General features: G+C 42.2%; 1 protein-coding gene across 2 annotated transcripts in view; it reads right to left on the reverse strand.

Moving 5' to 3' along the window:
- The window catches only part of DPP10 (dipeptidyl peptidase like 10), a 1575897-nt gene that overhangs the window by 180019 nt on the left and 1380139 nt on the right, over positions 1-15739 (reverse strand). Inside the window, exons 18-19 of one of the 2 annotated variants that reach the window (XM_086957361.1) lie at positions 5762-5860; positions 5587-5656 (exon numbers count right to left, since the gene is read on the reverse strand). In XM_086957361.1, coding sequence (XP_086813487.1) covers positions 5587-5656; positions 5762-5860 — 169 coding nt within the window. Of the gene's footprint in view, positions 1-5586; positions 5657-5761; positions 5864-15739 lie in introns of both variants that reach the window. The other variant, XM_086957360.1, reaches the window with a different exon arrangement.

The following is a 15739-nucleotide window of genomic DNA, read 5'->3' on the forward strand; positions in this document are numbered from 1 at the left end:
GATCCATCTGACTGTAGTGGGCCCAGTATGGTTAGAGGGATAAATGAGAAAGTAGCAGAAGTAAGGGATAACAATTAAAACCTATTATATTACTTCCCTGGATCAAGGGCTCTGTGTGAAACCTGCTATTAGTGGCTTCCATAGCTTTGGTGCTGCATAGCGGGGGTGGCCAAGCACAGATGTAGTGAACAAAACTATCTTTTAAACAATGTATTTTTGGGGGTTTGTGAATTCAGGCATCACAGGAAGATTATAAAGCAGAATTTAACCTCTCTAATGATCTCAAGTAAACATAGCTAACAACTCATTCCTGAATTGTTTGAGCAGAGATACATTTGCAGTAGGAATACGTTAGGAATCAGGGGCAATTCTTCACAGATTTCATAACTGTAACACAGAAAGTGTAGCCTGGACTGGCAGAACATACTTTAGTAAATATACTCCAATGATATTGTCCTTGTTGTGTTGTTGTTAATTCTCCAATGAGCAACACTACCAAGCTGCATAAATAAGTGTACATTTTTGCCAAATCAACTCATCATTTTCATGGCAATTTTCAATGGGATACCTTACGATATATTTGGTGTAAAGTTAAATGGGTTGGTGCAAATACAATATGCAGCTACATGTTTCTTTCTTAGTGCATGTAAATCACATGTTTATGTAGTTTTAATTTACAGCTTGAGAAAGCCTATTTGAACAATCACATTCATTGACGTGTTCAATTCTAACTGAAATATAAGAACCTGGGGTGAGTTTTTATAATTTATGAAAATTTTAGCATATATTTAAACCCCTTGAGAAAACAAAGTTAACATTTTCTTGAATAGTTTATCATTCAAAACATTCCTATTAATAAATTGAAACAACATGCATATGTATTTGGCAGACATAGACAGTATAAGTCGTTAAAATTCAAAATGCACAAAAACCTAGTTCACATTTTTGGCTTAATTTAGTCGCATGAAATGCTGAATAACAGGTTTGTGTTATGCCGAAGTTCAAGTTATGCATGATGCTTGAATATTAACTTGATCATGTGGATTTTTCAGAGGCTAGGGAGAATTGGGCACCTGAAAAAAAAGGTAAATGCTCCATCCACCGACCTCTTAGTTTCCCTCCCTCATTTAGATTCATCTGAGTTTTTATTGGTTTACTACTACTGTATATAAAACATTTTGCTGTGATCCCCGATGGCACCCTTATGTTTTCATGTGGTCCTGCTGGGGACCCTTTTGCTTTTTTTACTTGGCTGGAGCACAAGATCAAGGACACCAACTGGTTGGACCTTGTTAAAACTTTCCACGCTCTAGCCTTTCCGGAAACTTGGGGGCATCTTATCAAGCAGGGCGTTAAAATTATCGCTGTTTTAGCGGCAGTGCGGAGATAACAGGCTTGATATTATGCCCTGGAGAATTCCAATAGAAACCCATGTTCACACCAAAACATGGGTTTCTATTGGAATTCAGAAGGCCATATTATCAAGCCCATTATCGCCGCTTTAGCTGCAGTTTTCTGCCATTAAAACTGCAATAATTCTTAACACCCTGCTTGATAATATGCCCCTTGGTCCCTAAAATCTACACCCTTTCTATCTAATTATGTTCATTTTTTCTAGCCTGCGTTACCCTCCCTATCTGGGCGTGCCAAGGCTGCGTTGTGTACTCTAATCTCTCAAGCTCTAAATTGTGTGGCAATTGCAATGGAGACAAACTGTCCCGTGCAGGAGCAGTCATATAACCCTTTACAATAATTCCCTGATGCTAATAGCAATGTCTATAACGCTTACATCACCCCTTCTTACTCTGACGAAATTTCTAGGGTAGACGCCATCAGAGATACATTTAAGAACTTTCCAAATTCTTGGGAAGTGAACTAAGCCACAAAAACCTCAATAGTGGCCCTGGGTGATTTTAACACTTACCATTTCCCTGGACCCTATTTCATATTGCATGACCCCTTAGTTGAAGATATGTCTTCACTTCTCTAATTTGTACATTACTCTCAAGGTGAGCAGTTAAAAAGTTTAATCCATTCACAGAACTTGGGGGCATACTTACAACAGACAGTGATAAATATTGCAAAGTGCGCTTAGCGCTTTTATGTTTATAGCCGTCTATCACTGAAATTATTCGCAATATAAATTACGGCAATAGCGGGGTAATCGCCGTTTTGCATGGAACATCTCTGGTTTTCCAGCGATGTTCCCTGCAAAACAGCAATTTGCTTGTTGAAACGACCATGTGGTATGGGTTAGTGATGATTTTAGCAGACGTTAGTTATTGGCGAAAACAGCGTCTGCTAAAATGGGTGGGCCAGCTTGGAAATATCTGGCTTTAAAGGCCAAAAAAGCAGAGATATGGCCCTCGTAAATAAGGCCATTGGTCATTCCTGGTGCACAGGTAGCCTCCACTTATGTTGGGAGAGGGGCGGAATCCATTCTGGACCATATTCTAATTTCTATATCTCTATTCTCCCTACCCTGGTGGATTATCGTGTCAAATGAGATGGTTACGCTCTTGCTAGCTCTATCACACCAGAACCAGCTCCCCCCTTTAATTCCCATACAGAATCCATGACTGTCTAGGAAGAAGGGAGGGAGATCAGGTGGGATAAAATTGTCTTTGACAACTTTTTGTGGGTCTCTTTTCAATCAATTTTGTACTGAGTTTGTGTGCCGTCTTAACCCTGACTCATGCCTTAAAATTCTCACAGCTTTTTCTGCTCTTTGCGCTGGGGTTTAGTTCACTCTCACTTTGCCAAGCTCAGTGTTACCTATAGCCAATGATCCCCAGTAGTTTAATCAGGAATGTGTCCAAGCCTTGGGAGCCTTAAAGTTAGCACTTAAATCTCGTCCTAGAAACATGGAGGTGGTACAGTGTTTAAGATGCTATTACAAGAGGGTGCTTAAGGAGATAAAGGAATCCCTTATAGAAGACATCTGGGATCAGTTGTTATATGCTAGTGACACCAATAATGCAGTGGCATCCTGGAGAATCTTAAATCACCCACCCCATGTCAAGTTTAGCTCTGGTTATACCGGAAGCTCATTTGTTTACCCACTTTTCCTCAATGTATTCTTTGTATGATAGTAAGGAATCATCTACCTCTAATATTAGTTCACAGACTGACAAACTCCCTTGTCTTTCTTTTTCTATATCAGTAGTCACTGGCACTATTAGATCTTCTTAAAGGCAATTATTTTTCTCATTCTATATCAAGACTGCAAGACTTGTGCTTACTTACCCTTGGACTATCCAGCTTTTAAAACGATGTTGCTCAAAGAAAGTGTAAACCTTCACAACCCTTTTGCTACCCTAGTCATGATACTCTGTATTTTAGGAAGAACCAATTGCCACATCTATTGGGCACTCACTCAGTTTGCACATTTGGGCTGTTATTATGGGCACTTCTAAAAAGTAGCCAATGGATGTCATGATTGTTTCACGCGATTGAAATGGTTGAATTTATAAAACAATGCTTTTACCAAGGTCACTGTGATATTTATATGGTACTTCCTGCTATACCCTAATATTCTGAGTTTAAGTCATTATTTTAGCTGAGTTACAATTCATTCAGCTGTAGCTTATCGACATGTCTCAACTCCTATCTCAGCATCATTATGGTTCAGGTATTGGTCCATTGTTCACATCTGTTATTATTGCATACGTTCATTGAGTCGGAAAAGAACAATCTGTTGGTGAGAAACAGTGAGTCATAGGTACATGGAGTTAGTAGATCTGCTATGGTGAATGTCAGCATGGGTTGCAGTTGTACCTCAGTGGGTAGCCTAATAGGACACTGTAATTGGTGAAACTGAATTGTAGTTCATTTTTACCCATTGCCAGTATTCCATATATACTTGTTTCGGTGAAATCATGTACACATACATGGATGATGGTTGTAGGATACAATATCATTTATGGTAGCACAATTGTGAGGACCACTGGGTTCATTTTCCAGAGATGCAAAACAGAAATGTATGTGGGTAGGATCTGGAATATGAGACAGATTAATTTATCACCCAGTACAGCAGGAACATAGATGCTTCAATGTGACAAGGTAAACACTCAATGTAATGGGAGCACATTTCACATAATCTAACAGGCAGGTCAATGTGAAAGAGTCTCAGACACCACTGTGAGGGCTGAATTGATCACAAATAGTGACAGAGCCACCAATGGCTCAATTCAAGAGAAGCACATATCACAAACAGAGAAAACCAGATGATTTAATGCAATGGGTCCATATATATCTGAAAAGTGTCTTGGGCACAGATGACTCCAAAAAAAGGAGTGGTGATTACGCAAAGGGCCAATAGATGAGATGGTTGCATAAACAGTTGCATCAAGGGTAGTTTGGTGTATGCAAAGCAATGTACTGATTCCATGTTATGGAAGCAGTGCCATATTTGGCAAGCAGGGTCTGTTGGAAAAGAAGAGATGAACAGTAGATAGTAGCATTGCTGTTTTCCATGAAAAATCCCTTTTAGATTCTCTGATTTCCAAAACATGCCAGAGTAAAATCAGAGGTTCACAAAGGATATTACCATTAGCTGGTATGAAGCTTCGGTTGGAATGCTCTAAATTATTTGATGAAGATAAGGAGGCCTTTTCACACCATAGAAGTCAATAGATGGCAGGTAAACATAGATTGAAAGCTCTGCTGGAGGGCTTACAGGATGGTGTTAGGAGACCCTGTTAAAGACCAGCTCTTTTAAACTGCAAGTAATTCTAAAAAAGAAGTTAATTCTTTTTTCTGGACAGAGAAGAGCCAACAGAAGGGACCAGCTCTCACTCTTCAGTCCCGGACAAAGAAGTGGATTCCCAAGGTTCATAAAGCTGACCTCCTGTCAAAACTACAGAGACACACTAAGCTACAAGAAGCCTTTCCCTACAACTGACCAGTTGAGAGTGGCAATTGGACCTGTACTGGACTCTGCCGTTATTTCTTCCTGCCACCCTGTGAGTCTATAAATGCCGCTCTAGAGGTCCTGTGGGGCTTTAGAAGTGTACTCCAGTGGCTAATTAGGACTTAAAGTGTTAAAGTCAGAATGTAAAATCTTTGACTAGGATGAACCTTGTTAGTCTATTTGTCTGGCGCTCAATCACAGTCACCATCAAAGGGCACTTAGGTCCTGTTCTACCATAACATTTGACTATCCTTGACACTTTGAACATCTGGCCGTTATTTCCACTTAAAACTTTTTTTAAAGTATGGTCCAAAAGAACAAATACACATATATTTTATATTCTATCAAAGCAACTCCTTTCTTTAGAGACTGCACATAAATGGCAGGGTTTGACTGCACATGACAAGAACTGAGAAAAATTGTTGTTTGTGTGTATAAGATAGGGCAGTGGTAAAAAAATCATCAAGCCACCCCAGAATATTCTTTACTACATATCTACTTACCTTTGATCACATAATGGAAGTAAACATAGTGATGAAACATTTTTGTCAACTCTAAAGCAACCAATGAGTGTTCAAATGCTCAGCTTTTACCCGAATTAACAGTAAGGATATGGAATGAGATCACAGTGTAGCTCATAAAGATATTATGAAATAATGAAACACTCAACTTACACAATAAGCAGCAGAGGATATTGGTTGCGATCTGTAAAATCCCTTGGTAGTGACAGCTGCATTGGAAGATCTTTAAAGAAAAGAAACACTTTACAGGCGTGTTTTTTTCAGAAAGAACATGCACAGATTCAGAAAATGCTGTTTTGTTAATAAAATAGCTGTTATTAAACTGTACCATAATCTTCAATTTTAACCATTTCAATTTTCGACTTGAAAATCCGTTTCCGTAATATGACTTCTGTTAAAACGTCATTGTTTTCTAATGTAAAATAATCTGCTGAAAGAAGAAAGTGTGACAATCAGAAATAGAAGCACTTTCAAGCATGTACCATGAGTTTAACAAGTAAATATTGATCTTCAGATAAATCAAAATTAGACAGTTAGCAATTTATATGCATCTATGTATTAAACACTGAAGGGGGATGGGTTGGGAATGAGGCTAAATCTTTTTATATATGTTCTAGATTAGTAATAAGGGTGCCCTTATCATGGGCCAACAGAGATAAATCTAAGACATCTTTGTCTCAACCTGTAGGAGCATTGCCTTCTTTATGGAGGTGGTGCTGCACAAAACTGCCTAACCTTTGTAAATCACAACATCTAAATGCGATTGATTTCTGACACAAATGAATGTACACTTGCACATGAGCCTTACTTTTCATACTGAGTCTTGCTCATCTTATATCTAATACTGCTTTTGCAGAGAGTTTTGCTATAAAATGTATAGAGCTCGCATAGAATGTTTCTCTATTAAGGAAAGTTCTGAGGCTCTGGGCCATCATTTCAATTTTCTTTAAGTCAATTGATTTTTGTTCTAGCCTTAGAAGAGAAGGGGTTAGTGACAAGTTTATAGCCATACACTGTATGATCAAATGTGACCACACATTCAGAGTCAGAGTCCGTATTTTAAGATTGAAAAGGATTTATTATAAACTCGAAGCCAAGTTAATATAAATTAGATGCAATATCTACATATACACAGAATTATCAAAGGAAGACTAAATTGACATACAATATTGGTACCTAACAGTAAAGAACATATCAAGATTTACGTAATTGCAATGCAATAGATTAAGAAAAAAGTCTGATGAGTGGACGAATGGTTTCGATCCTTCTTCCCGTACATGAGAAATAATTGCAGTTTCTAGCTATCTCTACACTAAACTAGGATTTGAGAAAACCCTATTAACCCAGAAGCAGGGAAAGGTGTCAGCATCAGAAATTCTGTAGATGTTCTGTAAGCAAAAGTTCATGTTTAGCATAAACTCACACAATCAGACGTCAGGAGAGATCTGTACCTCTTGAAGTCTAAATAACATCTCTCAGACTACAAGGTAAATTCACTAATAAGAAACATACAGAAAGTTTGAGACACATGACCTCATAATATTCAATCTCATAATTTCCATTTCCCATGAAGAGTTTCAGCGCCTAGTATAATACTCCCATTTTCCAGTCTTCGCTTCTGAGGCATCCTTAAATTACTCCCTTCATCAGATATCACCAACTGCTAGCACTCAAGAGTTCTTCTCATTAAATGTAATTGACATTGCCAGTTCTTCCTCGCCTCACTATCTTAAAATACAATGGTCTTTCACCAACTAAGAATGCTTTGCTCTGCGTCTGCAAAAGGGAGAACTCTATCGCAAACTACTTTCACATTCAATGTTAAATGTCCCAACTGTGAGTTTAAGGTCCACAGTCAAGCTAACATATTAAGTTACTTTCAAAACGATGTAATTGTGTGACACACATACAAACCTGTAAATACAGTAAAACATATATATCTGTATCCCACTTCCACACATGAATACACTTTTATGTATAAGAACAACAACTGACCAAGTTATAGGCACAGCACCAACACTATAATGATTCATTCTTTCCTAACCTAAGAAGAATACACTGCATCAAATGCATTTTAGCCAACCCCAGTACAATCTTAGCCTATAGATGAATTTTGTCGACGGTCCAGCTGTTCTAAAAGAAAAATAGTTAATGCATATACTCATTTAGAACACTCCATTTATGGCACGTTCTATACAAGTGCACTATGTATACTGATTATAATTATATTATGCAAATATATGAGGCCAGAAAAACACACATTTATGTGGCCTTATGAAGATAAAAGAGTGGAGCATAATTTTGCTACTGCAAAAGAAACATTTAAAGTTTAACTTAGTTTAACTTAGATGTGAATAATAAAATAACGTAGTAAAACATTAGAAAATAGTTTCATTATAACTAAAAGGATTTGCAATTATAATGCTTGCTACAATGAAAAATGAAAACATTTGCAATGTGTAGTGTTCCCTTAAATCATTCACTTTGTATTATTGCTGAAGTGTTCCTCCATATTTTAAAATGTGTGCAACATTGCCTGTGTAACTGCTAGAAATGTAATTCTTAGCTTTAACCACATTGCTGCGGCGGCTATTCCGCCGCAGCACTAAGTGGGCGCGGCGGCCGCGCGGCGGCCGCATGCTGGTGACAGAACCGCTCCGTCACCAGCCGCGGTTGGGCTGTGCTTGTGACGGAGCGGTTCCGTCATGGCCCCGCCCGCTCAATAGAACGCGCCGCGCAGGCGCAGCGGCAGGGCCATGACAGAACCGCTCCATCATCAGCACAGCCCAACTGCAGCTGATGACGGAGCGGTTCCGTCATCAGCATCGATCGGGTTAAACAATTCTTATGTGTGTAAGATATTAGAATAGTGTGAACGATAATGGGTACTCAATGTAGGCATTATTGATACACATATGTAGTTTACTTGCTGTTGTGAAGTTTCAATTCTTATTGCATCCCCTATGCAGTATGAACTCAAAGTACTTTAAAAACCCTAGATAGGTATAGATTTAAATGTGCACACAAATATGAAATGTGCATTAATAATTTAATGTCTTAAATTAGCAGTTTCACTCAAAAGGCCTGAATGTGTGCCCGGTGAGAAACTACTGCGCTTCTATATATTTCTGTTCAATTGCTCTCTTTGCAAATATTCTCATGATTTGCAACTTTAGAGGGGATACATTTATTGTACAGCAATGAATACATCTCTGGGAAAGGAATCCAATGATGAACGCATGAGAAACCTGTGGCTGGACAATGGACTAATGTACTGAAGCCTGAGTGTGTGACCAAGACGATGTTCCATGTCCAGAGTGGAATTTTACTAGACTGTTGCAGAATGCGCACAATGTGAATCCACACAAATATTGAAAACAATACAATGGACTTCTATTGATAATGCAACCAAAGGGGAGTTGCCTATGGACTCTATTGATTATGACTTACCAGTTTCCCTAGATGGGGGAAGTAGACAACTTTGGACTTTCTTGTAGAACAAGTGCTGGGCTTCCTTACTGAGCCCCTTTCTGTATGTCCTATGCAGAATTTTCCTTGGACTTCGACCTGACCCATTTCCCCAAACTCCCATTGCCCGTTGAATGGACTGTTAGAGTCTTTTTGCATATCTCATTGATTCCTCAAGTGTGGTTTAGGCCGGCAGTTATTTCTTGACCATTTAAGGATGCTTGAATGAGCTTCTGAAAGGCTATTGCTAATATTACGCATACTCTTTTGCCTCAAACCTATTGTTTTCTATAAAGTTACCTTATTTCTGAACTTTGAGCATGTATGTGCCTTAATCTGTGCATGAAAAATGTAGATTGATAATACCTAGAAAGGACTAATTTAAACTGTATTCATAGCATTAGGTACTTATGTGGTTTTCTCTTTATTTTGATCTCCCTAAATTATTTAATGGAGCCAATTTATAAAGAGTGCAGTCCAGCCCAGATGGCCGCCAAGCAGGAGCTCTCTGTTTGAGCTCCCAGTTTGGGATTACCTTTTCGGTTAATATCCCCTGATAACCCAGCCATCTGCCTGGATCACGAAACCGGACCTCTTAACTTTGCAAGCACGTACCTGGATAGATGATTTTTGCTGAGTTCGGGTGTGCCTTTGCCTCCAATGCCTCACTGCTTGCTTCTGCACAGCGGAGACCTCACTGCATCCTCGCCCGAGGGGACGGTCGGTCGCCAGCCTCCCTCCTCGCCGATCATCTGATCTGCTCTAGTGATCGTCCCTGCCACTCGTCATTCCTTGATTCATCCTGACGAGCCTTCCTCCAAGCTGACGCCGATGACTGGAATAGACACACCGCACCTTCGTCTCTCTCTGCTCGTGAGGTCATTTATGCAGCTCCTCTCCAGGGGATCCACTGCAGCCCACGTATCTGTGCCGTGCGGCCCTCACCCCTGACGTCGTAGATGGGATAGGCGTCCCTTGCACATCCAGGGCTGAGCTCCCTAATCCTTCTAGCAGTGCAGCACCTCTCACATTTGAACCGTGCTACCCCACCATAGAACGCCATCACAGGGGTAAGGAGTTTCAGCCTTTATCTCTGCCTGCTTGGGGTTCAGTGCACTGTACCCCACCAAACGATCCTCTGAACTTAGCAGATCGGAAATATACTGCCCTCGCTCACAACGCTTTAGCAGGGGTAAACACACTGCACCTTCATCCTACTCTGTTTGGGAGCTTTAACGTGCAATTCCTACCCAGGGTAAACACTACAGCCCTCGAATCTGAGCCATGCTGCCTTTGCCCCGGACACCGTGATTGGTGTTGGTGCTCCTCGCCTTTGTCTCTCTCCCCCCCATCAGACTTTTGAATATTTTTGATTTGACTATGGATGATTTTTATTTCATTTTTATTTTTGGTCTGCGCGTGACACCACACTTGGCCTCATAGCGGCAGCAGGTCTCACGCTCACAGGGGTCTCTTCTTTTTCTATGGTGACCCTCACAGGCTATTGGTATCTTACAGCCCGTATTGGCAAGTCTCTAAATATTCTGGGACCCTACCGCTTTGTGAATCCCCTCCTATCTCCGTTTATCCCCACTCAATGCACCACAAAAAGAGAGTATGCTAATCTGGAGCTGTAACCCACTAATTGATACCAGATTCCCTATCCTGAACCGCAGCCCAAACTCTGAGTGCTGGGTCTGCACCCAATTGGCCTCCACTGCTATATTGACATGTAAAAGAGTTCCGCTCCTTGCAGAAGCACTTTCATCTATCCCTCCAGAGGACAGCTGCACAAACTAACTAATAATTATTGGTGTCTCACATGCTAGCGATGCTAACCTGTTTTTATTACCTAATCTGCTCCTGACTTTTATTTCCCCTTTGTTTATCCCACATTCTTATTCCTGACCCTATTTTTAATCATCTTATATATCGTGGTTATGTTTTTATTCGTGTTTATGTTACCTATTTTATTTTATTTTACTACCGATGTTAGCCTGCTATTACTATTGCTTAATTCTACCCCCTAATATTTCACCATTATTATTATCAGCATATTTACTGTGTTTTCTGAACTATGTTATTGGCTCCTTTTTTAGCAATGTTACCAGTTTTCAGCTCTTTAACTCACGCCTGATTTCTTTAACACCTCCACTGTTTACCCTGCTATATGTAACCTATTTAATTTTACTTCCAATGTTATCCTGCCATTCTATTATTTAACTCTGCACCCTATATTTCACTACTATTAGTATCAGCTTATTATTGTGCTTCTTGAACTATGTTATTGGCTCCGTCTTAGCGAGGTTTCCAGTTTTAGCTCTCTAATTTACGCCTGATTTCTTTAACTCCTCCGCTGCTTACACGGCCTACCGTTCCTGCCTCCATTTTTTCTCTCTCTTAGTACCCTCTCTCCCCACAGTTTTTGGTTTCCAATCCCTCGCTTACTTACCCTACTTCCTGATCCCGCTCTACCTTTGCTCTCCTAGCGACCCCCCCCCACTTTTTTGGATTTCCAAACCCCCTCCCCCTTCTACCCTCGTCTATTTAACTGCCATGTCTTCACTCTGTCCTCCTCCCTCGTCCCCCCAACATGCCTCCTCACTCCACTGTCCTTCAACCCCTTAACCCTACTCTCGCCAAACATGGCCCTAACTCCTAAATCATTCTCTACCCCTCCAGTCTCTCCAAACATGCTAGAAAAAACTTCAAACATAAACTCCTTATCCGTAAACCAGAAACACTCATTTTCGACAACTACATCAGCCTCACCTCCCCCATTATCACCAACTAAATTTTTTACTCCAAACGTCCCTCCAAATGGAAGAGCATCTTCCTTCAACACCTCCCAATCTCTAAAATAACCAGAATTCCACATGGATCCAAACTATCCACCACTCCCTCCCCAGCTTTTCTTGGTAATGTTAATATCTCCATCTACAAAACAGGTAACATCATCATACAAGCCATGCCATCCCATCTTGCCATCTTCGAACTCCACTTCTGCAATATGTCCCTCCTCCTCGAGCTCTCGGCACCTAATACTCCACCTCCCCATATAAATAGCACCCCTAAGACCTCCCTCCCCCTTGCTCCTCCTCCGCTCTTTACTACCCAAGTAACACAGCCATCCAACAATGGACCTCACTATCTCCCGCCTGGGACCTCTCTACTGAAAATGACATTCCAATTCCCAATCCCCCTCCTATCTCTTTCTCTCTTATCTCTCTCTCTCGACCTACCCCCTTGAACTCCCTCATTTTGAACTCCTCCTTGAGAAAAGAGTGTCCCCAATCACCCACCTACCTCTCCGCTCCCACGACCCCACCTACCCTCGACCCACCAAACGCCCTCCCCCTGGCCCAACCTCTTGCATACTCTTCTGCACCCTCCCCTCCATCACCTCCTTCACCAGAAACTCTATGCCCCCCAAACAACCCAACCACTCCACTGACACTTAAAAGCTCCGTATCCCATTACTCCTCACCTACCCACTCCCAATCACCCATTCACCACTCTCCTCCCACGACCCCACCTCCCCTCGACCCGCCAAACGCCCTCCCCCTGGCCCAACCACTCACGTACTCCGCTGCCCTCTCCCCTCAATCACCCGCTTCACCTAAAACTCTTCGCCCCAAACATCATAACCCTTCCACTGACACTTAACAACTCTGCCTCCCCTCGCTCCTCACCTACCACCCAATCTCACCACCCACTGAACTCGCTACCTTCTGCAAATATTCAAGACCACCCCCTTTTCCCAGGCCATATTCCTTTTTTCTCCTACGCCCCCTCCATACCTCCCCTGAACCACATACCTCAGAACCCACACAACTCCAAACCTGATTGATCTAACATGACCACCGAACCTCTCAAAACTACCTGCCACTTCACCTTCCACTACACGTCCACTACCCCATCTCCCCCCTCACACACAAATCTGCCTTCCACAAATAACTCAGACCGCGCCTCCTCGACATCTCACCTCTCCTTAATAGCCCAAAGCCTACAAAACATTGAACGTGACCTTGTTAACGTAACCACTGAACTGACCTGACTCAGGAAAGATTTCTTCCGCCTCCGCGCCAAAACCCTCCCCCACCATAAAACCCCTTCCCACCCTCCCTCAAAAATCCCTCACACCACACACAACATTTGGAGATCAATCCCTCTCCACCGCGATGCACACAGACCTCGCCGCACCTCTAACCATCTCTCCCCGTCTGACATTGTCGACCTATGCAACTCCTATCTCCCTAATGTACCAACCACAAACCCCCCACATTCTGGTTATAACAGGTACAAATAGAGCCCCTTCCTCCCCCTCGTCCCCCAGACTACCACCCCAACTCACGTTGATCCACTGATGCACTCCCCCCTTATGCAACCACACACCTCTGAAGTGCATGCTCGTCAACTTCCGATATGCTGTCTTACACGCCACGGAAATCTCGGAAACGTTCTTGAGTGAATCCATTGATATTGCATTACCCACAGAAACCTGGCTGTATAACCACTCAACGAGCATACTTGACCTACTCTTCCCTCCTGGATACTCTATTCTTAGAAAAGACAGCTCAATCAGAGTGGGGTGTGGTCTTGCCATCATCTTCAAAAGTAATTTCCAGTTCTCCTCCTGCGAATACCTAGAAGCGGAGCTATCAACCCTAAACTCCCTCCCAATTTGCCTACGTAGCTTTTATCGCCCCCCAGATGCACCACAGCCCTTTATTGAGGACCTATCTGAGCTCCTGATGAAATCTGCTTTATCCAAATCAAAAAATATCTTTCTTGGGGATTTCAACCTCCATTGGAACAATACCAATGACCCCACTATCTCCCTCCTCACTACTCTCCTTGAGATAAGCGAACTCAAACAACTTTGCTCATCCCCAACACACTCCAAAGGTTCCATACTTGACGCCATTCTGTCTAATGACGATCTGACATCCGTGCCCAATATCATCCACACTGACTGGTCTGACCACCACCTTATACTGTTCACCAAAGATACCTTGGCAAGCCTCCCTGCCTCTAAAGTTAACAGACCTAAGAAATTAACTAGGAACCTAAAATGTATCCCTCCAGATGCTCTCCAATCTAAACTCCAAGCTCAACCCCTTCTCATTCCCAACTCACAAAATGCAAATGACCTCACTGAACTCTTCAACAATACTGTCACTGGTATTCTAGACGAACTGGCCCCACCTAAACTCAAAACACAAAGAAACATCCCCTCTAACTCTTGGTTTATTACTGAGTTAAATAATGAAAGACGGGCACTCAGACTAACTGAAAGAACCTGAAGACACCAACCCTCTCCCACCCATCTGGCTCAACTTAGACGTGCTAGATCCACGTACAAAAAGCACATCTTCAAGCAAAAGGGATCCTTCTTCCGCACTCAACTAGATTGTGCCAAAAACAGACCCAGGGAACTCTTCAATATACTACATAATCAAACTTCCCCAGCTCCTCCTAATATGACAGCCTCCTCGGCCAGATGGGAAGAAATTGTCCATTTTTCTCCGAAAAATTGCCAAAATTGATCAATCCTTCCCTCCCACAAAACCACCCTCCAACCCACTCCCTTACGACCCCTCTCACCATCCCTCTTCTCTACACCCCCTCAATCACTCCACTGACCTCCCTCTTACCACTGCTCCGGCTACCAACTCCCCTGACTCACTACTAAAGAACAATGCTTCCTTGCTCAACTTCCTCCCTGTCACAGAGCTAGAAGTCCTAAAAATAATTGGCAATCTTAAACCGTCCTCCCACACAAATGATCCTGTACCCTCCAACATTGTCCCCTCCCTTATGCACATCATCACCCCATTCTGGACAAAAATTATCAACACCTCTCTCTCCTCAGACTGTGTCTGTACCTCCCTTCAACTGGGTCAAATATCGCCCATAATTAAAAATCCAAACGTGGACCCAAATGACCTTAACAATCTCCGCCCTATCTTGAACCTCCCCCTTCTCTCAAAAGTACTTGAAAAATGTGTCCTACTGCAATCTGACAAACACATTGAAAACTTTAACCTACTCGACCCCCTTCAGTCTGGCTTAAGGAGAGGCTGTAGCACCGAAACGGCAATGCTCAATGTCATTGACGACATCCATCAATCACTTGATAATGGAGAGTCCTCCCTTCTTATCCTCCTGGATCTCTCCACAGCATTTGACACAGCCAACCATTCAGCCTTACTCAATGTTCTTATGACCCGTTTCGGTCTTAACGACACTGCCCTCAAATGGTTCACCTCAAAGCTTCAAAACCGAACTCAGCAGATAAAAATTCAAAATTGTCTCTCTAAACCCTCTCTCATGTCCCTTGGAGTCCCCCAAGGTTCTATCCTCTCTCCTTCCCACTTTAACCTCTTTATGGAACCTCTCACTCTCATTCTTAAACAAGCTGGCATCAACTACCACCTATACACTGATGACACCCAAATATATTACAAGATTAACCGCATCCGCGCTCAGAGAATTCTCCTCCTGTGCTCAGATTTTCAAAATCCCATGTTTCATGGCGAGCTGGGCTCGGCATCAGCGTGCGAGGAGGCTACGCCATGACGAGCCCAGCTCGTCATGAGCGTGGAAGGGGTTAAAACTCACGCTGACAACTTACAGCTTAACAACTCCCTTCACAAGATCCAATCCTGGTTCCATTCAAATCATCTCAAACTAAACCCAAATAAAACTGAAATCATCCTCTTTGCCCCTAAAAAGAACTGTCTCCCCATTCAATCATGGATCTCAGACCTTAATGCACTCAACTGCCCACTCACACTGTCTAACTCCGTCAAATCGCTTGCCATTACTATCGACA

This window comes from Lissotriton vulgaris, chromosome 2_1 (assembly GCF_964263255.1).
Source record: "Lissotriton vulgaris chromosome 2_1, aLisVul1.2, whole genome shotgun sequence".
Lineage (NCBI taxonomy): Eukaryota > Metazoa > Chordata > Amphibia > Caudata > Salamandridae > Lissotriton > Lissotriton vulgaris.